The sequence below is a fragment of the Topomyia yanbarensis genome, chromosome 3 (genome assembly GCF_030247195.1).
Source record: "Topomyia yanbarensis strain Yona2022 chromosome 3, ASM3024719v1, whole genome shotgun sequence".
Taxonomy (NCBI): Eukaryota; Metazoa; Arthropoda; class Insecta; order Diptera; family Culicidae; genus Topomyia; species Topomyia yanbarensis.
Window position 1 is genome coordinate 87,890,726 of NC_080672.1, and position 21,936 is coordinate 87,912,661.

General features: G+C 43.9%; 1 protein-coding gene across 1 annotated transcript; it reads right to left on the reverse strand.

Moving 5' to 3' along the window:
- Window positions 1-7,013: 7,013 nt before the first annotated feature.
- LOC131687047 (uncharacterized) lies at window positions 7,014-12,405 on the reverse strand. The gene is made up of 2 exons (XM_058971083.1): window positions 12,260-12,405; window positions 7,014-8,928 (listed from the first exon to the last, which is right to left on the reverse strand). Exons 1-2 carry the CDS (start codon window positions 12,403-12,405, stop codon window positions 7,014-7,016), a joined length of 2,061 nt encoding a protein of 686 aa, XP_058827066.1.
- Window positions 12,406-21,936: the final 9,531 nt, after the last annotated feature.

The window sequence follows — 21,936 nt, forward strand, 5'->3', positions numbered from 1 at the left end:
TTGGGCAGCGGTGGGCTCCGTTAAACTTTTAAAAAAGCCATAATCCCGAAAGCAGCTCCGACGTAGCAAGTCTATATCGCTTCTGTTAAAATCCTAAGATTTCAGTGATCTAAGATCTTAGCAAAAAAAGCACCCTAGCCCAACCAAAGTGCCAACCGGCATATCAGGACCGACGCCAGTAACATCCTGATTATGGCATACTGGCCATGGCGAACGTCAACGGACAGGACACGGAACACGAATTGGACGGCGACTTTGGGCTGACAAGCGTGCTATTCTACTCCCTGAGTAACAGCACGGCTGCCTCCGTCCCGACAAAACCCAAAACTCGTCACCATATAATTGGCGGTAATAAGTTCAGATGGAACATTCTCGATTTTGGGCCGATCCGGTTCCCCATGAAGTAAGCTGAAGATAATTGTTTAGGGTCTCTAACCAAGTCATGATTTAGCTACTTGTCCATCGTTACCGTACGGAGAAAAAGTAAGAGCAAACACGAACGATCGGCAGTTGCAAGCTATGAGCTCGCAGGAGCGTCGATGGGTTTGGAATTAAAGAAAGCCCCCAGTCCGGATGGAACACTAAACATGGCGCTGAAAGTTGCGATCTCGGCATGTCCGGATATATCCAGAATGGTGCAGAAGAAGTGTTTATGGTGCTAAATGGCACAAGGGAGCCGAAGGGCTCGATAAATTAGACAATCTGAAGTTGCAGCCCAGATTGTCTTTGAAGGGGAAGAGCACTAAGTCTCGAACCAGAGCTAGCTCTCCGACTGCCATGGTCTATGTGGATGGTGGTGAACTGGTGGTGTTTCGAGGAGTGGTGATGTCCCCCTACTGAAAAAACTAGCTACTTTGTAGTTGAAATAGAGTAGGTGCTATGCACATAAAAAACCCCTTCCCGAAGTAATGCCGTAAGGTATTGCCGGGGAGGAATCAGGTTCTGGCCAAAAGCAGTGGTTTTTAGCAGGTCGGGTGATGGCAGCCCAAACCCGTCCTGTGAGACGATAGGGTTTTTATACATTTTTTCCTGTCTCAGGGTTTTTATGAAGTTCTTTAAGGCTCTATAAAAAAGTACACACACATACAGACTTTTACAGATTTCGACGAACTGAGTTGAATGGTATTTGACACTCGGAATTAGATTGACGATTTTCAGAGTGATTACATAACCACTGCCGGCTCCAGGAGGTGGCACAAGGGGGCACGTGCCCCCCCCCCCCCCCCCTATTCAACCAAACCTCAGAGGATTCCTTAAGGAACATATAAAATAATTTCTGTGTTTCATTTGACAAATTTTTCGCCACACTCCACGCCTACCAGAAAATGCGATTCCAAGATTCGAGTTTTCAAATCGTGCGTCAGACACATTTTTTCAAGAAGGCGTGCCCCCCCCCCCCTTTACCATCCTGCTGGAGCCGCCTATGTACATAACCTTCCTATATGAAAAAGACAAAAACACAAACCATAAATGGGGGCGAGCATAGCGTAGTTGGTAAATCGATAGCCTTATACGCAGCTCACCTGGGTTCGATTCCCAATCCACACATAGGGTTAGAAATTTTTCTGAAAAGATTTTTCTACCCGTCTGGATCTAAACCTAGGTCTGTGCTTTGCTTAGGTGCGGACCTGGTAGGAGAAAAGATAGTGGGTTAGATCCGGGAACTAGTCCTGATCAAGATTAAACTAGTTCGCATCCATGGACTGGTCTGGATCCGTCATCTATCCTGGATCTGGGATCTGAGCATTAAATGGAACCATTCATCTGGAACCCAAAGCGAAAGATCGGTACAAAGCATCGCATAGATTTTTTGAAATATGAAGAATCCAACCTACTCAGAAGAAAATTTGAAATTTCGACTGACTCCTGCTAGTTGGCAGAAACTGGCAAGAAACCATCCAGAACTCCGGCTGGCTTGGCTCGGTACCAATTCGACCACAAGAATCGACCGAAGTAACCCACATACGAACAGAGCCGAAGTTGATACATACGTGTACAGTAGAGTGGGACGCGGTTGTATGAAAAAAAAATAAAATTTTGCTCCGAGTAACTTTTTGGGTCCCATTTAGCTCCCAGAACAACACTGCAAATTTTAAGCTCGATCGGTGAAACTATAATTTTGCGCCCACTGTTTAAAGTTTACATGGGCTTTCGTATGGGGAAATCGTCTTTTGCAAAATAATTCGTCCAAGAGTCGCTCGTTACCTCCTGTCGATAGCTCAGATTATCGGACTCTCTTGGCGTGATGCGAAATAAAATTGCCACCTTCGCCTGTAGTGACTCCAGCAAATGGTTAGTGAAAAACTCACTAGCCGGGCACATTAAAAATTGCACATCGTAGTCACTTTCCGTGCACTTGTACACATAAACTTGTTTATTTTAACGTAAATTTACAACTATTCATTTATATTCTAAAGTCATCTTATAATAAAATAAACTGTGTGCCATTAGCTTATGGCTTCTTCACTGGCTTCGCGCCAAACTAACACTGGCTACCCGCAGCTCGTTCGCTGCCAAGTACAGTCGACCTCTCATTAGGTAATTTGCAAAGGTTGCCTATTCTGACGGAAACGATAAGACACTATCACTGGTGTTGCATCGAGTGTTGGTGTTGTTGAATCCTGGACCAAGGCACCTCCATTTGATCATCGCACACCTCCTAAAAATAAATAGATGTCTAATTCTGATAGCAAATTTGTTAAAGAAATAAAGTCTAGAACACTGCGAAAAGATCTGATGCTTGTGGAAAAAGTTATTAAGAAAAAATCGATTGATGCCCTGAAGATCGATGAAAATTTCATTCTGCATAGCATCACTGCTGCTGACGATCAAATTATATCCAAAATTTTTAACTTTCTCTAGTTATGTACAAAATAAGCCTCAGTTTATCCCTCAAAACTCTTGTGAAGTCGCCAAACAGAACAGATAATTGATTTAGACACATTTGGAGAAGATCAAAACAAAATTTCAAATAATTGGACAACCCACAGCAGTGGTGCTAGAAAAAATGAATATTTTATCAATAGTCAGAACATCAATCGGTTTCAGCTTAATAACTTTTTTTTCGAGCGTCAGATCGTTTCGTGGTTTTTGAGACTTTTTTCTTTGTTAAATTTTCTATAAATACCACATAACCGTTTATTTTTAGAAAGTAATGGGCGACTCCTGGAGGAATTGTTTTGTGAAAGTTCATTTTCCCATAACAGACTCAAATGGTACCTAAAAAGTTGCTCGGAGCTGGAATCTAATTTTTGTCCCGTCCTGTACAGCTACCGAAGTTGGCAATTCCATCGTTTAGTATCTTTGCGGTAATATGGGTTTAGTACCGCAATGTGCAATCGCATGGTATGTATTACCAAAATGGTAATAGAATCTTACCCAAAAGTCATAGATACGTACTCGTCAGATTTTGGGTGTGTTCTTTTCTTAGATAAAACTGTTTTAAATCCAGTGCTGAAAAATGTGAATAAAATGCATGTTTGCATACATTTTTCTGATTTTTATTAAGCAACTTCTAGGCCCCCAGGTGAAATATTCCTCACGTAGAAGACCATGACGTTGTGATCTGGTTTTCAAGCAGATCCACAAACAACCCTCTCGGTGTAAAATTGTATGCACTCGCATTCCATTCCATGAAACACAATTTCGTCCGAGCAGTAGACAGAAAATTAATAATCCTTTTGAATGAACAATTTCACAAGAAAGGTAGAACGAATTGCAACCGGACGCGGGCATCGTTCCTCAGTATCGGTGCGAGTGGTTGTACTTTTCGCCGTTTTCACGACGTAGGCTGCTGAATGACGGCCATGATAATGACGGCCGTTTCAAGTGAGATTCGATTCACTAGTTTATTTTGTATGGAATACCGGCATGGAAGTGACTGTGCGGTGCCTGTTGTTCCTGGATTTCGAACATGCGTAAATTTACATGTTTCCATGGTTGAATGAACTCAGAATTATGTTTCATGCAAAAGTGGACTTGGTAAAAATTGAGAGGAAAAAAACATTTTTTTGGAAAAAGCAATCAGGCTGAACGTGGTGATTAATTTTAACGATTATAATACTCATTTAACGCTTAGTCTCTTCTCGAGAAAATCGACGAACAAAGGGTGTTTCTTGTATGAAACATCACTTTTACACAGAACGGAAATGATATCATGTATGAATCATCGAAGTTTACCAAACAAACAACGAAATTTCGTACCGCTGTTCATTGTGCATTGTGGAGGGTAAGCGATTATGGGCCCACATAAACTTTTCGCAAAGTTAAGGACCAACTGGCTACGAAGATTTTCCCCTTCCCGAAATCTCTCTTAGGCAGCTTTACCACATCCCTTTCATATAAGCACAAATAGAACTTCACAAGTTCAATATTGAAGAGCAATACACAGGAAGAACAGACAAATAGCCTTACTCTTGTACTAGATAAAAGGGTCAAGTCAGCATACATTTATCTACCACACAGATTGATAAGATCCGTTCATTCTGTGAAGGGTGGGATCCGAACCGAATTTCATTACCCACTTCCAATGACTTTATTGTCAAACAGATGAAGAAAGGTCAACGTCCTATCTGATTTGGGTGGTTGTGCTGCTTGAAACGTGTAGTTTTGATTTGCTGCTAAGTTCTTTTGTACAACATGTTAAAATTAGCCATTTTTCCTTCAAACTCATTCGCGACAGAAATTATTCACGACAGTGTTCTTGCTGTAGTTACTTCTTCAGTTACCGATTCTTTCCAGAAGTATGTACGTACACATAGAGGTAAACATGTAAGTACCATCACCGCAAACCACTCACTCTTCGGAGGACCCCGAACACTTTCCTGTGGCTGCGGCCGTCGTGGTAATTTACAACACTGTCGATAAAAGGAAATGTTTGTTAATGGAGAGGTTTATCTCAATCCGTGCCGGCTGCACTTTAAGCCCGCAAACACCATATAAAAATCTAGTGAAACATATTTTACTAGACAACTGTTGCTACTGATGGTGGAACCACCCAGCTACTCTTACCGGTCGGGAGGGGCGGGGGGGTCTGCTTTCCGGTTGTGGTCGAGCAGAGCATTAAAGCATCAGACCCGCTAATCTGTGGGCTTTCAAAGTGGAGAAAAGCGGAGAGGATGAAGATTGTGAATATATCGGTGCTTTAAAACACACGATTTTCAACAGAGCAGCGGCAAAAGCGCACCGGTCACGCCATCTACCGTGCGCTCGTGGTGTTCACCTATAGTGTCCGAACTGTTGCTAACTAACTGCCTTTGTAGTATTAATTAATTTTCTTCCTTACAATAAATAAACACACCATTCCCTAGTGGACGTACTATATTGGTACACTGATACTCTGCCGTTCTACGCATAATTGTCCCATGTATATAGGGAATCCCATAGAACATGGGACAATTATACTTATAACGGCAGTACTGTTCTGTTTAGGTGAATTTTTAGAGCATACTACAATTTTTAGTGCATACATCTCACTCAAATACTCAAAAATGGTAATATAACTATGTTCACCGCATGCCCTACTCCCAAATAATCAAGTCCCAGGTTAGCGATTTTTTAACTAGGAATACTGATTCATTCAGATTTTCTTACACATTACAGTCAAACATACACATGGATTAGCGTGTGGAGTAAATGAGCTGTGGTCGAAAGGGTAATGTTTTAAGGGGGTCTACTCTCATGGTTTCAAAAAATCGATTTTTTTCTTTGTTTAATTTTGATCTTTCTGAGAATACGCCACAGAAAGGATTTGGTGAAAATCATATTCCTTGGCATGTTTCTGGAAACCGAAAGGTACCCATCTCCGGCCGTTTCTATGATACTAACCGAGGCGTACCACAATGGCACTTGCCTATTGAAAAATCACTGTTTAAAGAATTTACCGGTCCATTTCTGACGGTTTATGTATGTGTGAGCGTCTGTAAATAGTTTCTTAACGAAAACTAAAGAAAGAAAACAAAGGTTTGGGAAAGGAAAGGGAAAGTTGACGGACAAATTATTCGGCGAGCTAACAAAATTTTATGGGCTAGCGATTCGGAGAACCTCAAATTCTGATGCAAAATGCAATCTAGGCTTCCCAAGACCACTGCTCGTCATCGAACGAAAATCTCCAACACTCACAGTGTTCACCAAGCGAGGACAGTTGGTGCAAGTGGCGTCAGGCTGAAGTAAAAGTAACTTAAGAAACTTTCGAACATGCAAGGATCTGCGAAAGTCTATCATCTAATGATTTTATTAGAAGTATGCTTAGGAGCACACACCCAAAACAACATTGAGTCTCTGAATATTGGAATCTGTTCCTTAGCACCAAAACACATGCACAAATTTTGATAGGCAGGTGGTCAATGTTGTGACTTATTTGGCAGTCAGCATCTTCACCCAAGGGTTTTCATCGATCTTACAAGTTATGGAGGTGATGGGAATTACTTTGGGGACTGAAGCTGAAAGATGTGCTACTCGACTCGATGGTGAACGTATAACTTGTTCTGAAGGTAAAGTGGGTGTCGCGGCAAAACAGGCCCAAATTCAGTAGAAAGAAGAAAATGTGCAAAGCGAAGAACATTTTAGTGATGAGGAATGTTGATTGCGCCGGTCAACGAAATGGAGTGAAGGAAGACACGGGTTTCCGATTTAACAACGTGTATTGCAGGACGTTAAAAAAATCCTAAATATTCACCATTTTTTAGTTTTCTTCCTTATTTTTATAATAAATTTACTTACGTTTAGTCTGTTCCTGTATTTCTTCTTCCTCCTTTCCTGTACTACTTCTCTCCTTCTAGTTATTCACACTAGATTTATTTATAATTGTCGTATGCAGCCGTAGGCTAATCTGCCCAGAAGCCAACTTCTACTGACATAGCAAATTATCTAGCTATCGAAGAATTTAAGTTAGGTATATTTTTTTTACATTTCAATTTTAGTGGCAATTACCTCGAAATAATTATTCTTTTAACTAACGAATTTTAAGCAACAATATAATAAAGAAATTATACCTCAAGTCGAACTACAATGTTTCAGTAATTAATATTGCCAGTCATCGTCTGCTGGTACGTCACCGTAGTGACAGCTCGGTAATCCGTCATATAACTCTCCACATGAGATGTTGCAACGTCCATCGTATTGCTCCAGAAAGTGAGTCGCGCTGACCGAGGGGTCGTCACACTCCCCCCGGGTACGCCACAGTTGTGGCTTACCTGCTCATCGCGTCGAACATCAAGCACTGCCAGCTTGACCACTGGACGTTCATACACTCCTCGGATCGCTGTTTGGACGGCCGCTGATCTCACCTTGCCATCTTTGCCTCTATTCACGGAGATGATCCGCCCCTTAGGCCAGCAGTTCCGTGGATGGTCTGGATCTACAATGACCACAATGTCTCCCACCTCGATTGCTTTTATCTCGCTGAACCATTTTGTGTGCCTTGTAAGGTTCGGCATGTAATCGCGAACCCACCGACGCCAAAAGATGTTCGCCTCCACCTGCGAATTACGCCAAGAACGTTTCAACGCCAGAGCACTATCGTCGAGTAAAGCGGCCGGTTTAAGGTCACTAGATGAACCCAGAATGAAGTGGTTTGGCGTGAGAACAGGAGCATCTGGATCATCTGCCGGTACATGTGTTAGTGGACGTGAGTTAATTGTGCCTTCTATCTCGATCAACTGATTCCGAAGGGCTTCATCGCTGAGATAGCATCGTGGGCGAATTTGTTCTAGGTTACGCTTCACAGATTGGATTAGTCTTTCCCACGACCCACCCATGTGGGAAGACGCTGGAGGAATAAAACACCATTCAGTGTTGGGACCGACAATTTCCTGTACAATTTTATCCTGATCTAGCTCTGCCAGAGTCGCCCCGAGCTCCTTGTTTGCTGCCGTGAAATTCGTGCCACGGTCGCTGAATATTTGATTCGGAACGCCTCGTCTGACCATAAAATTCCTGATCGCCATAACACATGAGTCCGCATTTAGTGTGTGTGCGACCTCTATGTACACTGCTCGTGTCGTCAAGCATGTCACAAGTAAGCCCCATCGTTTTTCTGATCTTCGCCCCAGCGCTACCATGATAGGGCCAAAGTAATCCACGCCTACGAACGTGAACGGTCTGTAGAAGGCCGCCAGCCTAACCTTTGAAAGATCGCCCATCGGAGGGGGCTGGGAAATTGCTCGCTGATTCTTGCATTTCTGACAGTTTGCCCTCACGTTTCGATATGCAACTCGTTGTTTCGGTATCCTGAATTTCTGTCGTAGTTCGTTAATCACGGTTTCATGATTACAATGATGGAAACGTTCATGGTAGTCTCGAACAAGTAGCTTCGTGATGTGATGATTTTTCGGGAGAACGACAGGATTCTGCGCGTCCATTGTGGCATACTCGCACCTGCTAATTCTACCAAACATTCGCATCAACTGATTCTCATCTAAGAATGGTTTCATCGTGTATATTGCGCTTTGCTTAGGGAGCGCTTTTGTTGTAGCATTTCTATTTAAAAGAATGGCTACTTCTTCTGGAAATGATTCTCTCTGCGCTTCTCTGAAGAGGTAGTTCGATGCTTGCTGTAATTCCATGCTGGATGGGGGGCCGAGATTACGTTGGATCCCCGTTACTTTGCTCCGACAGTTGCCCAGAAATCGAAACACGAAGCCTACTGTACCGACCAATCGTTTCCAGTTGCTGAAGTACTCTGCGTTGATACATGGTTTCATGACAACTCTATGATGAAATAAGTGGGAACGTATCTCTTCCTTAGTAGTTCCAGTTGTAAATGGCTCGACTGGCCAGTTGTTGCGTTCTTGCCATAGAAATTCCAGACTTCTAAACCATCGACTGTCATTTCCAAGATCCGGCAGACGTTGCCACTTGGTTGCTTCATCCGCCACATTCTGCTTTGTGCCGACCCACCTCCAGGTCGCAATTTCGCTGGTTTCCGTCCTGCAATACACGTTGATTCGCCGGAGCCTCCAGAATGTTACAAATTTCCTGGAAATTAATACACATTAGCTTATATATTATTGATCACATTCCAAGCTTACATTTAGTGGGAATCCATCCCGGCCAACGCTGTTTATGATCTAACGGAAATTTGACAGTGTAGGCCTGTTGATAGATTAGAGCAAGATCAAGATTAGTGAACCAAGAGGTGCGCGCGTTAAGCGCAACAAGGAAGGTGAGCTCTGCAGATCCGGTATAGCAGATTATCTAATTAGTTACTACAATCGAGTTATACACCGTACTTTAACTTTAAACGCGTTTTCCCAAAAGTAGTGTTTTTTAAGCGGTCAAGTAAGACTTTTTATAGAAGTGCTGGTCCGATTTCAAAAAATTTTTCTCCACTTGTTCAGAAAACATACCACTATGTTTGGTCGAGAGGGATTTGCAAAATGTCAATTTGTTCCATTTTATGGCCCCTAATAGGGCAAAAAATAACGAAAATATTGGAAATTTTCACAAATCGTTACATAACTTTTACAAATTATAAAATAAAAGAAATCCCTTTCGTCAAAACATAGCCAACGTAACTATGATTATAAAAAAATGGAGTTTTCTGATTACAGATTACCCAATTTGCCACAACTTTACTTAAGCGGGACCCATGCAGTTTCAACATCAATGACATCAATGAGGTTTCAAGGTCGCGGGAATTTTTTCTTTTCGCCTTCAAAAGTAAAATTTAAAAGTCAAAACATGTATCTTCAAAATAAAAAAATAAGTTTTTAAATCCAATGAGTAGATTCTTTTCAGTTTATTTCCAAAAAGTGCTCAATTTTAGGCCTCGCGAGTAGAGGACCCCCTAAAAAGAGCAGGGTGATACGAAGGAATATGGAAAATCAGGAAAAATGTACATACTTCAATGGAGAATAATTTTCTGATCAATGCAAAAGTTGTTTTGAAAATGTTTGTGATAAATCCCTAAAGTTATAAATGATCAAAAAACAATGAAATTCTCATGCTTTCAGGTGAGGAATGCTACACCAGGAATGCCACATTGAAATCTGTGTTTCGATCAAAAACATCTTTTTACCATCTGTGATTACAAATACAGGAAAAAATCTGTGAAAATCTGTAATAAATTTCGAAAAAATCTGTGAAAATCACAATATTTTCAAAAATCTGTGAAATTTTCATCAAAATGCCAAAAATCTGCCATATGTAAAAAGCATCTATGATCAAAATTTGTGGAAAAAAATCTGTGACATTACAGAAAAATCTGTGAATATGGTAACCCTGTTCTACACACGAATAATATTCAGGAATGAAGTTTACTATACTCCCAACAGGGCTGCTTGGGGTTTTGATATGGTAAAACATCAACTCGTCTCTATTCTTTACCCTTCCTGTGAACGATGGAGATGGGGGAATTCGGCAAAGGAGGATATCATGCTGTTATGGTTTCAATATGCGTTGGATTGGTATTAACTCCTTACCATTTCCTACACAACTCTTATTAAATGATCAGCAGTGAAAAGTGAAGTTGGTGTGTAATATTTCAGCAAGTGACCCAAGTGGCTAAGGATGGAATACAACAATTAACCAAAACAGTCTGTAATCCGCCAACATTATCGGTACAACTCAACGCAACGGATATTCCTGTCAAACAAGTTTACAAATCAGAAAAAAAAACTTAGTTTTTGCCTTTCTCAAGGTTGCTGTGCCTAACAACTAACAACACTCCTTACTACTTCCTTGCCTTTCTCCGCCACAGAACTATATCAGGGTACTACTTCGTGGAGACGATTTTTCGGACCCATCTCGAAGCCTCACTTGCATCATGAAATTGCTCGACCTTTGACCCATTCAACTCTCACCTCTTCCCCTGCTCTCCGCTGGTGAACTCACCCTACTCCGATTGAGAGTTCCCTGACGGCGAAATTTCTCTCGAGACCGATACTAGCTTCCTTGAGCCATTTAGCTGCCAATTTTATCGAGATCTACTCGGATAAACTACTCTACTTAGATTGCGAGCTCCCCGGCGGCTGAATAATCTCTCGACACCGATGTCTATTTCGTTAGCTTTTGCTTCCATTTTTGTCACGCTATAGTCGGATAGTTTACCACGGTGAATATACCCTATTGTGAATTGCCCGGCGATAGATTTCTTCCTATACCGATGTTCGTTTCGGTAAACCATTTCCCGCTTCGTCCCTATCTACCCGATCTAGTCCCCTAGCCTACTCAACGGGCCAGCCAGGAGGTTCCAGGATCTGTCCAGCAATTCCGGGTGGAGCGTAACTTCCAGTTCACTAGCACCACAACGACCCGCTCTTGGCTGTTCGACTCGATATACTCCCCGGCCACACACTCCGGGAAAATTGATGACGAAGCATGTCCGCCTATCGTCGACCATCACACCCAGGCGCTTCAGCGCACGTATCGGTGGATTTTTTTTCGATTATAGAGGTTTTATCCTTAAGGTCATTCGCCTCTTCGGGTTAGAAAAATCTCTTATGAAAAATTTCTAACCCTATGTGCGGGACTCGAACCCAGGAGCGCTGCGTACAAGGCAATCGATTCACCAACTATGCTACGCCCACCCCCATCGGTAGAATTGAGTGTCCCTCGACGCTGAACGCGACACGCTGGATGTTTTTTCAGTTACTGGCATGCACTGCTTCCGTCTTGCGGTGAGTCAGCTGGAACTTGGCATCAACCATCCAGGTGTCCACGATGCCTAACTATTGTCTCTACCGTCTACGGTTGTCTCAACTTCGTCGAGGGTCTCGCCGGTTATCATCAGTATAACGCCATGTGCAAAACCGACGAGCTGAACTCTTCTGGACAGTTCCTGTGTTAACACTCCATTGGACATTATATTCCAGAGCGTTGGGCCGAATATGGAAGCCAGAGGTACTCCCGCCGTGACCCCTGTCTTATGTTCGTATCGTAGACCAGTACTCAGAACGTTGTACAAATAGTCCGCGATCCGCTTCCAGCGCTGTTGAACATGTTCTTCACGTTGCTTGTTACTACGACGCAGTAGCGATTACCCCTTCTCCATTGCTTCGAGTCTTTCTTCGTGCTCGCGATAACTTTGCCGATGGCATCCACCGTCGATAGCCCTTTCCGGAATCTGAGCTGTTTCTGCGATAGTCCGTTTTAATATTCAACGTAATTCGTCAGAATGTTGAGAAAGACCCGTTTTCAGAAGTTACAAAGAGTATCCTGCAGGTATATAGGTCAATCTCCTGGTGGCTTCCCTGGTTTTGGCAGCAACACTAGTTTCTGGATTTTCCATTTCCCTGGGAAGTAGCCTTCGTCCACGCACTTCAATAGAACTATGCTGAACATATCCGGCAACACCAAGATCGCGGTCTTCAATGCCACGTTGGGGATACCGTCCGGACCGAAAGCTTTCTTCGATTTCATCTTTTTCGTCACTACAAGTAGCTGGTCGTTGAAGATTTTCACCATGGTATGGTGTAGGCGGTCATGCTTCGGGAAAAGACCATCCACGAAAATTTTCAAATTGTCAGCGCACATTTCTGCTGTCGACCCTTGAGCTTGGTCATAACGACACGGTAACCGTTATCCCAGGAGTTAGCGTCTACTTCTCTTCACAGCTCCCTGTGGCATATGGCTTACTAAGCATTATTTCGCGTTTAAAAGCAGCCATAGACGCCCGGAAGGATACCTTCACACATCACTAACTGTCTCAAATCTTGCTCTCTGAACACGTCTTCTGGATTTTAGGCAGCCAGCACGCAGGGTGGTACGCCTTTCGTTCCACCAATCCGCCGAATGCCGGTAGTTTCTTGGCTCCATTTTCCTCGGCATTGTTACGTCACACGACTTCGCAAATGTTTCCGACAGCTCAACATTTGGAAACTAAGCTGTTGACGCAAAGTACTTCCACAAAAAGACCTTGTCGAAGTGTTTTATTTCACTTCCGATCGCCAGTCCTCACTCTCCGCAACCGCATTTTATACCTTTCATTTGATACTTGGTTTATAAAAAATCAGTTCAGTCATCATCGAATAATCGATGTGATTTTAATTCTGGAATATACCCGAAACCCGGGACTTCCGGAAGTGTCGAGAAAGGACAATAAATTCAAAGAATCTTTGATCAGTGCCATCAGTGAACTAGATCTGCTAATCGAAGTAATCTGATGCCAATTTCTTTAGATTTAAAACCTCTGAGGTATTACGATTGCAACGGTTTTTATGGGAAATTCCTCTCTGACCTGAATAACCAACCTAAAACTCCGTTACAAAAAGTTAGATCTGAGTATAGTCTAGATCCACAAATCCAAGTAATATCGCATATATTCTAATACCTGAATATTACACCGTTTGGATATCACCAAATTATTGGTGATACCAAATTATATAGGAAATTGCTGTGTGACCAAACTCTTCAACCTTTTACTCCGGAACCGGAAGTCATTTGCCCAGTCATCTCTGAGAAAAATGAGTAACATATTTGACACATACACGCACACACACACACACACATCATATTCATTTCAGGAAGTGGTTTATCAGGCGGATGAACCCAAGTAACAATTGAAGTTTTATAGCACGCTACAAGTGCAATCTAGGTTTTATGAGTGGCTATAAAACTACCATAAAACCTAAATTGTTACTAGGGAAGGCATTGTAATCGTCAAAGTCAATGGAGTCTTCTTCTGCAGCTGGAGCATACACGGTGGAGAATCGATCTGAAATATTCGATGAGCTGACAGTCGAGCTTATCGATCGGAGACCATTCGTCATAGCCGGCCATTTCAACGCTTGGGCAGTAGAGTGGGGCAGCCACTTCACCAACTCAAGGGAGAGTTGTAACCGAACGTTACAGGAATCAAACTACACTTTTGTAGCTATTTACATTAAAACATCAAAACATTCAAGTTGCTTAAAATATACTCAAAATATACACAAAACAGATTCAGAGTACAGCCAAAATACATTTTACAACACCGGTGGGACTATAGCTATTAAAAGGACCCGATTGGAAAGGGGATCGTCAGTGGCCATACACAGGTCAATTCCTCGGGAACTGGGCAAGAACCGTCATCTGAAATTCGCTATCGTTGACTTTAATACAGGTGAGCGAGTGCGTAGGACGTGTCTTGAGTTTTAATACAATTTTATAAAATATAAAGATGAAGTGCAAGTGAACCAGCCATTCAGGACCTTTTGATACCTACCATAATTTGGGAAGGTGCGAACTCCCGGAGACACACCGCACAAGCATCTGGCTAGGTGACTCGACGGTCACCTACGTCTAACAGTAAAGGACCAGCTTTCAGCCCTCTGGTCGCCAACGAAAACCAGTGACAAAGACTCTCGGGCAAAGGCCCTAATTACCAAGGAGAGTAACCCTTCTCGGTCTGGCAAAAGTCGGTCTCGTCCGTCGCCAACCGATCTCGCCAACGAAGGAAGCGCCTGTTGGATACCTCGCCCAGAACGCCTTTCTTTGACCGCCATTTTACCCACCACCCCAGCATCGAACCCTACACCCAAGGATTAGTCATCGCCATCTTGCAGGAAGTTCATCGTGTCAACAGCAATTTCGGACCGAAACCGATCAGCGAGCACTCGCCGTTCCATCTAGCTGCCAACACAGTCTACAATTCGGTACGTACCAGTGACTAGTGAACCCACCAGTGATACGCAAAACACCATACACCACCATACAATAAAGTTACAGACTTTAAGAAATTTTAGTGTTTTATATACCAAAAGATCCGCGAAATCCCTCCAGTTTGCCTAGTGGCGCGCCGACTCTGCGACTAAGTCCGAGTCACGTGCTGCTGAAGCTTGTCGGGTAAACCTTAAGTTACAGAGTAGTCTACTCGAGGCCTTTGCAAATCTCAATGTAGATTTTGCCAATGATGGTACAACCAGTACCTACCGCCGGGAGGATCGAGAATCAGATATTGGCGTTACCTCATGCAGCTCCGAGCTGACAGGAAGTTTGAATTGGAGAGTGTGTGAGGAGTACATCAACAGCAACCACCATGCGATCCGGTAGACTATTGGAAGCAAGTTGCAGTTGGAAACGCGCGTGACTCAAACAAATGAGCGGAGGTGGAAAACAACAAAGTATTTCTTCTCCCGCATAATAGAGTCTTCGTTGAAGCGTTGAGGCTTGAGTGCGATTACCTATACGTTAGTGCAGATGATGTGATAACTGAATTAGCAAGAGCGTGCGATGTAATTAAGTCAAGAGAGAGAAAATCTTCTCGTGGAACACGACGATTGATGACTTACATACATATTGCCACAGAGCCCGCAGGAGAATGCAAAGAGCCCAATACGTTACTGAAAGAGCAGCTCTAAGACCAGCGTATAAGGTGGTAAGAGCTTTACTTAACAAGGAAATTAAGCTCAGTAAGAAATCTTACCTAGAGGAACATTACCGCAACGCCAATAACAATCCGTGGGGCGACGCCCATAGGATTTGCCATAGGGAAGACAAGGAGAGTGCCCGTAACACCGGATAGGTACCCAGAGAGAATAAGAGTCATCTTAGAAGCATCGAAGAAGAAGCTCGGCTAACCAACGTGGAGCTGATAGTGGTTGCAAAAGCCGATGAGAACCAAGAAGGCTTTGGGACAAAACGGTATCCCCAACGTGGCGCTGAATCCTAATCCTAATGAGCTTGAGTTTGTGCGACCACCCCTGGCTGCTACTCCGTTATCGATCTAGACTAGCTGAAGTTGCACAGGGAATATAAGTAGATAGATTATGATTAGGTGTAATTCTAAAGTGTTTATTGATCAGTACCGGCCAGGTTCGAATGTAGATCGCGGAAGGAAAGGGAAGGAATGGTTAGTCCGAACCTTGCATTTGCTAGAAGCCGTATATACAACTGCGCACTCCACAAGTATCATGGGAGGAGGATGTTTGTTAGTAAGTATAGAAGTTGGATTCTATTTCTTCTTTACCGACGCCAGAGTAGTGACTCCACTATCTGGACTAGATATCGATCCATCAACTCATCGACCTGGGACCAACGGCTTTACTTCCCTTCCGAGGGAAGACGTGACCATGGATTTTTTTCACCTTAGAAAAATCTCAACGACCTCGGCTGGAATTGAACGCAGGCCAACTGGAATGAGTGGCGGTGACGCTTACCACTCAACCACGGGTTCCGTCAGAATTCAGAAATGTTTAGGATTGCGTGGCAAAAGTGTGTCGTCGATGGTAACTTCCCCGTCATCTGGATACGACAAAAGCTGGTGTTGTTGCCGAAGCCAGGCAAGCTCCCTGGAGATCCTTCAGAATACAGGCCGATATGCCTGCTGGATACAATCGGCAAGGTGCTTGAAAGAGTAATCCTTAAGAGATTTACAAAATACACGAAGGAAGAGAATGGCCTGTTCAATATGCAGTTCGGCTTCCGGAAAGGTGGATCCACTGTTGATGCCATGCGAACATGTGGTTACGCTGTACGTAAAAAACGTCTTCGACAGCGCTAGTTGGGTTACAATCGTCGACTCGCTGCACAAACTGAGAGTTTTCGACTACGTTTGTAGGACTCTGAGTAGCTACTTTCAGAACAGGCAACTGACCTATGAACCTGATACCGGAAAAGAAGTGTAACAGTAACAGCGAGCGTTCCACAGGGTTCCACAACGGAGTGCTGAAGCTGCACCTCCCCAGAGGCTGCAGATTGTCGGTTTTGCGAACGACATGGTGTCCCGGAAATCGGCAAATTCCTAGAGATAGTAGAAGTACTCGCCATAGAAGTGTGCATGAATTGTATGCACGAGAAGACGCTGGCGTTAGTTCACCACAAAGCCAAGACGGTTTTATTAAGAAACCGAAAGGTAGTACAGCAGGCGAGAATCTCGGTCGGAGAGTGTAACATCGACTCAAAGCGGAATAGTGAGTGATAATCGTCTAAGCTTTAATAGATACATCGACCACGTATCCGGGAGGGCCGTAAAAGTGAGCTATCTCGGTTCATGCCCAACAACTCGGCGATCAGCAGGAGTAAATAGCGACTACTGGCGAGCTTCTCCACATCGGCACTCAGGTACGAAAGATCTGCATGTGTGACAGCACTGCAGACGATGAGAAACAGATCTCGGATGAACAACACGTTCAGGCTAATGACCATGCGGGTGTCTAGTGTCTATCGAACTATATAATCAGAGGAAGTCTCTATGAAGTACGTGATAGCTGAAAGGATTCCCATAAACCATCTACTTAAAGGAGATAGCGAATGTTATAGGGATCGAGGCACGATAGGAGTCCGTAGACGAGCCCGAGCTGATACCTTAAGCAACATCAGTGGGATAACGCTGTAAACGGTAGATGGATGTCGACTAATTCTATGTCTGTCGGTGTGGGTAAACAGAGCGCACGGTGAAGTGCATTTCCACATGGCACAGTTTTTGTCTGGCCATGGCTGCATCAAGAAGTATCTGAACAGGTCATGCCGGTCACGCGAGATCGCCGCCTGAGCAGGTGATCTTCGAATGCCCGCAATTTGAACACGAGCGAAAGGAAATGAGAACTATGAACAATACTGTTCAAAAAATGTATGCGGACGAATAAAAATGGGACGCAGTGAACAGAACAGTCGATCAGATCATGCCAGAGTTGCAACGAAGATGGCGAGAGGAGTAACGACTAGCAACGTAGTGGTACCCCGCTTCGGGTCATCGAGGCTCCGATGAACCGGAAGTTACACTTCAAACGAAATCGTTGGACCACCCTTGGTATTCGACAAGGCTGACTGAAGAGAGATAAAGGAGATCAATGGGAATGATTGGAGTAGGATAGATTCACTACTGGGGACTAGACTGAGCGCATGTATCGTCGAAGATAGGCTGTCGCGGCACATGAGAACCGGTAGTCATACTTCACCTGGAATTGCAAGACTGACCTCGGCACCGAAGCGACCAGCATCTAAATAACGGTTTCGAGATAACTTCCAACGTCAGGAAATTTATCCATCGGAGTAAGCTAGGTTCACTACTGAGGACTAGTTCGAGTAGATCGTGAAGTAGCATCGACAAATGGTCGTCGGGGCGCCAGCAAACTGGAAGTCACCCTCCACCCAGAATCGCAGGACCGACTTAGGCATCTGCCTGGGTAGCATCGGTTTCGGAAGATCGTCCACTGCTAGGGAACTCTTCGTCAGAGTAGGAAGGATCCTGCGTCGGGGATTATTCCGAATAGTGCGTAGCGAATTGCCAGATTGAATCGTCGGAGCACCAGTGAACCGGACGCAATCCTTCACCCGGAATCGCTGAACATTCTGTCGGACTGCATCAAAGCAAGAATAACGCGGCAGTCAAACGGTTTCGGTAGACATTCTTTCGTCGGGGAATTCTCCGTCTAGGTTGACTAGCTCCACTGTCAGGAACTACACCGAGTAGTGCCAAAGGCATCCAACTGGTCAACGCAGGGAGGAGCGCATGTACGATATCGTGCCGTGCAGGACTGATATGGCGATGATGAGACCAGCGAACTAGTACGACCAGCTAGATCTGGAATTAAGAGAAGTGCATGAGCACAGTCCTCCCCCCAGCCTCCGAAGTAGTCATTTGGAATCTGGGGGGTTCAAGAAAATGTCGCACTCTTAGAGGAGGTTAGAGGAGTAGGGTTTAGAGTTATGTTCTCTGTCCAGAGTCCCTCACTCTGGTTCACAATGGATAAAGTACGGTCTAACTAATGAACGTGTACTGGGTCGGCATAAAAGCTTTAACAGCAAGTAAAAAAATACACATCGGCGTGGGTGCATAGGATGCATGGAGCGGTGAACTTCCATGTGAATCTGTTTTTGTCCGGGCTCGGATACTTCCGGAAGTACTTGCATCGATTTGGATATACTTTGTCACCTCACCCGTTTGTCCGGAGCGTGTAAACGTGTGAGAGACACCGGAACACGTGGTCTTCTAATGCCCTAGGTTTGAAGGAGTTGGAAGAGGTATGCCCGCTATGACAGTCGACAGTATCGTCGAAGAGATGTGCCACGTCGAGCATACCGCGGACGCTGTCAACAGAGTAGTGACGAGTATACTCTCCAAGTTGCAGAGGAGGCGGCAAAGGAACCAAAAAAGCGCCGGACCGACCTCGACACCTTCCGGTTGACCCAGTATCGGGAGAACTTCGTTCGCCGAGTAACTTTCTGTCGGCGTCAGCTAGAGTTATCGCCGGGGACTAGACCGAGTAGACCGCGACACCACCAGTAGCAGGTAGTTAGGGTACCAGCTCCATTGGAATCGCCAAACGTAGCATGGCACCTGGCTGGTTCGCTCGGTTTCGAGAGAACTTCTCGCGCTGGGGAATTTTACGCTGGAGAAGGCTAGGTCCGTCATCGGGGACTAGACCGAGTAGTTCGCGAACAAGAAGGGAGCTGAATGGCTCATCGAGGAAGTGGTGTTAAATGGCGCGAGAAGGGAGACAAAGAACCTAAAGCTGCTGAATGGTTCCGGACAGGGAGCCAAAGGACTCTAGAAGTTGTTGTGCTGAATGGCACAAGAGAGCCGAAAGTTTCAGTAAATAAGACGAGCACAGGAAAGAGAAGCTAAATGGCTTATGTAATCAGGAGCTAAACGGCTCACTGGGACGAGGTGAAAGGCAAGAGAAGAGCCCGGAGTTAAATCGCTCAATGGTGGAGCCGTTTCACGGAGCAAGTGAGGCTCCGAGGATGCCGTGGAAAACTCGCGAGCAAAAGAAAGAGGTCCAACGAAAGCACCACGAACCCCCCTCCCCTTCCCAACGAAAAAATTGATGCAGCAAGGCTAAAAAAGAGACAGGAATACACGAACATTGAAGGCGAAAAAAGAGGCAAGAATACACGAACATTGAAAAGTGCGGTAGCGGTAATACCGGTAAATGTCTATTTCCTGCATCCCAACTGCGTTAAACATCGTCTTACTGCATTGCAAAATTTGCGGTAATTCCCGACGAATTCGCTGCGCAGCAGTACAGCAATGTTTTATGCAGCAAAATTAATTAACATTCAGTTGAATTTTTGATAATGCTGATTGAATTCAACTCTTACATATTTGAGAGACCACACGTGTGAATAATAATCATTTCATTTTATAGTTATTTCCTTATGGGTTTGGATTATTTATGTAGAGAAGTTCAAAATATTACCTATTAATATATGCTCAACTTATTGAAAAATTATTCAAAATGACCATTTCTTTTAAAAATATTACATTTAAATTAACTCAGACTTAAACAGCGTTGCGGGGCATTGACTTAATGGACCTGAGTAGCACCCATTTCTCTGAATAATGACCCCATTGGAAATGCAATTTTAATTAATAGCTGACAAGAAGCGTTTGTCATTTCGTAGTAACCGCAGCGATAAGCTAAGACAGAGCTATGTAGGTTTATGTCTGAGGAAGTGATTTTTAATAGTTAATATCTTCAGCTTTGCCCTTTGTAAAACGCCGCCCATTGCACCCGGCTATAATTTAGGTAATAATCCAGGACTGGAGGTGTGAACAGTTACTGTTACGCGTAGGTATATGAAGCACGGCATCATCTTTCTTCAACATCATCAGCATTTGACGAGGAAGGTGGTGGTGATGGTAGCAGGGGATCCCTACGAACCTACGGCAACAACTAACTAATGGCATTTGTTTGAGGTGTGAGCTGCAGTTGCACAACTAGCCATCACCGTACCGATGCTAATTGAGGAAACTCATATATATGTACTGTCGTTATGCTGGCACTACTGCCACCGAGGATGTCGGCCTTTGCAAAGTGAGTTATGTGCCCCATAGGATGCACTTTGATCTTATCTTCCCCCTGGCCGCCGCTATTAAAGTGGAATTGGCCCACTCACCTGTTGATTGCACTGCAATAGTTCAGAGAGTGGGTTCTAGTGTTCGTCGAGGAAGATGACATCCAATGTATAACAAGAATGACCGGGACGGTAAATCGATAAAGGGGAGAAGGCCTTTCGCAACGAAATGACCCATGAAGTAAATTGCCACAACGTGCGACGACGCAGAAAATTTTTTTTTTTACCAAATCATGATATCGTAAGTGCACATTTTTTTGCGTGGGAAAAATTTGCTCGAAATAGCTAATCGTTCATCATTCTAATGCTTCTGTTTTGAAACCCCCAAATTACCAACACATTCCGATTTCTCCTCTATTCATCTTCGGCTGTCACTATTTTCAAATAGGCTGCTAAACATTTCGCGACTTTCCATCTAAATTAGCATATTTCATCCCAGCTCAGCCGGATCGGAATTCGCTTATTGGTTCCGTGGCAGTAAAGTGGGAACCATCAGCAAGCTCGCTAATAAATATGTTTACGAGACGTCATAAATTCGGCGTTCCGAATATGTCATTAATTTGCGTTCGGTTAATAGCATGCAGAAAATCCGCCCTGAGGTCTGGGTTAGTTGGCGGTTTTAATTTTTTCTACTGCTTTTCAGCCTTCTTCTCGCGAGCGCAAGGGGTTTTGAAGGTTGGGACTAACTAACTGACCGAGCTATGGTTTGTTGAAATGCAAACGAGAGTTTGGCCTCCTCCCGTTGTTCAATTAGCTGCTGGCGGATGACCCTGGTGGGATATGGTTGGTAGGCAGAAGCCAACTAAAATTTTACGGCCTACAATTTTCGGATGTCTTTATTTCTGTTGGATATGTTACTTTTCCAATAAATGACAATCGGGTGGATATTTCCTGCCATGCTTCATTAAAATGGCCGGTGGTAAATCTCTTAAAGTTGATTTGAAAATACCAAACTGCAGTCGGAGTTTGAACATTCATACAGTACAACTCGATCAGTTTATGGCTTCCCTTTATATAAAGGGTGTCCCACATCAAATTGCATCACGAAAAATACGTTGTAGAAAATAACCCATAGAGAATTTTCTCTTGAAAATATGGGTAGCATTAGTTTAGAGTGTATTGTTAACACGGTATTTTCATCACTGTTAGGTTTACGAAAATTATAAAAAATGGAGTCACCCGAAAAGTAACGTCGCGAATCAATTTTGTGCAAGCACC

What these genes read in the sequence shown, in the direction of transcription:
- LOC131687047 (XM_058971083.1), bottom strand. Translation starts at nt 12,405, where the DNA reads ATGGTGAAAATCTTCAACGACCAGCTACTTGTAGTGACGAAAAAGATG. An exon ending in TTCAGCATAGTTCTATTGAA is followed by an intron (nt 8,929 to 12,259) that starts GTGCGTGGACGA and finishes CGTGTATTGCAG; the next exon opens with GACGGAAACCAGCGAAATTG.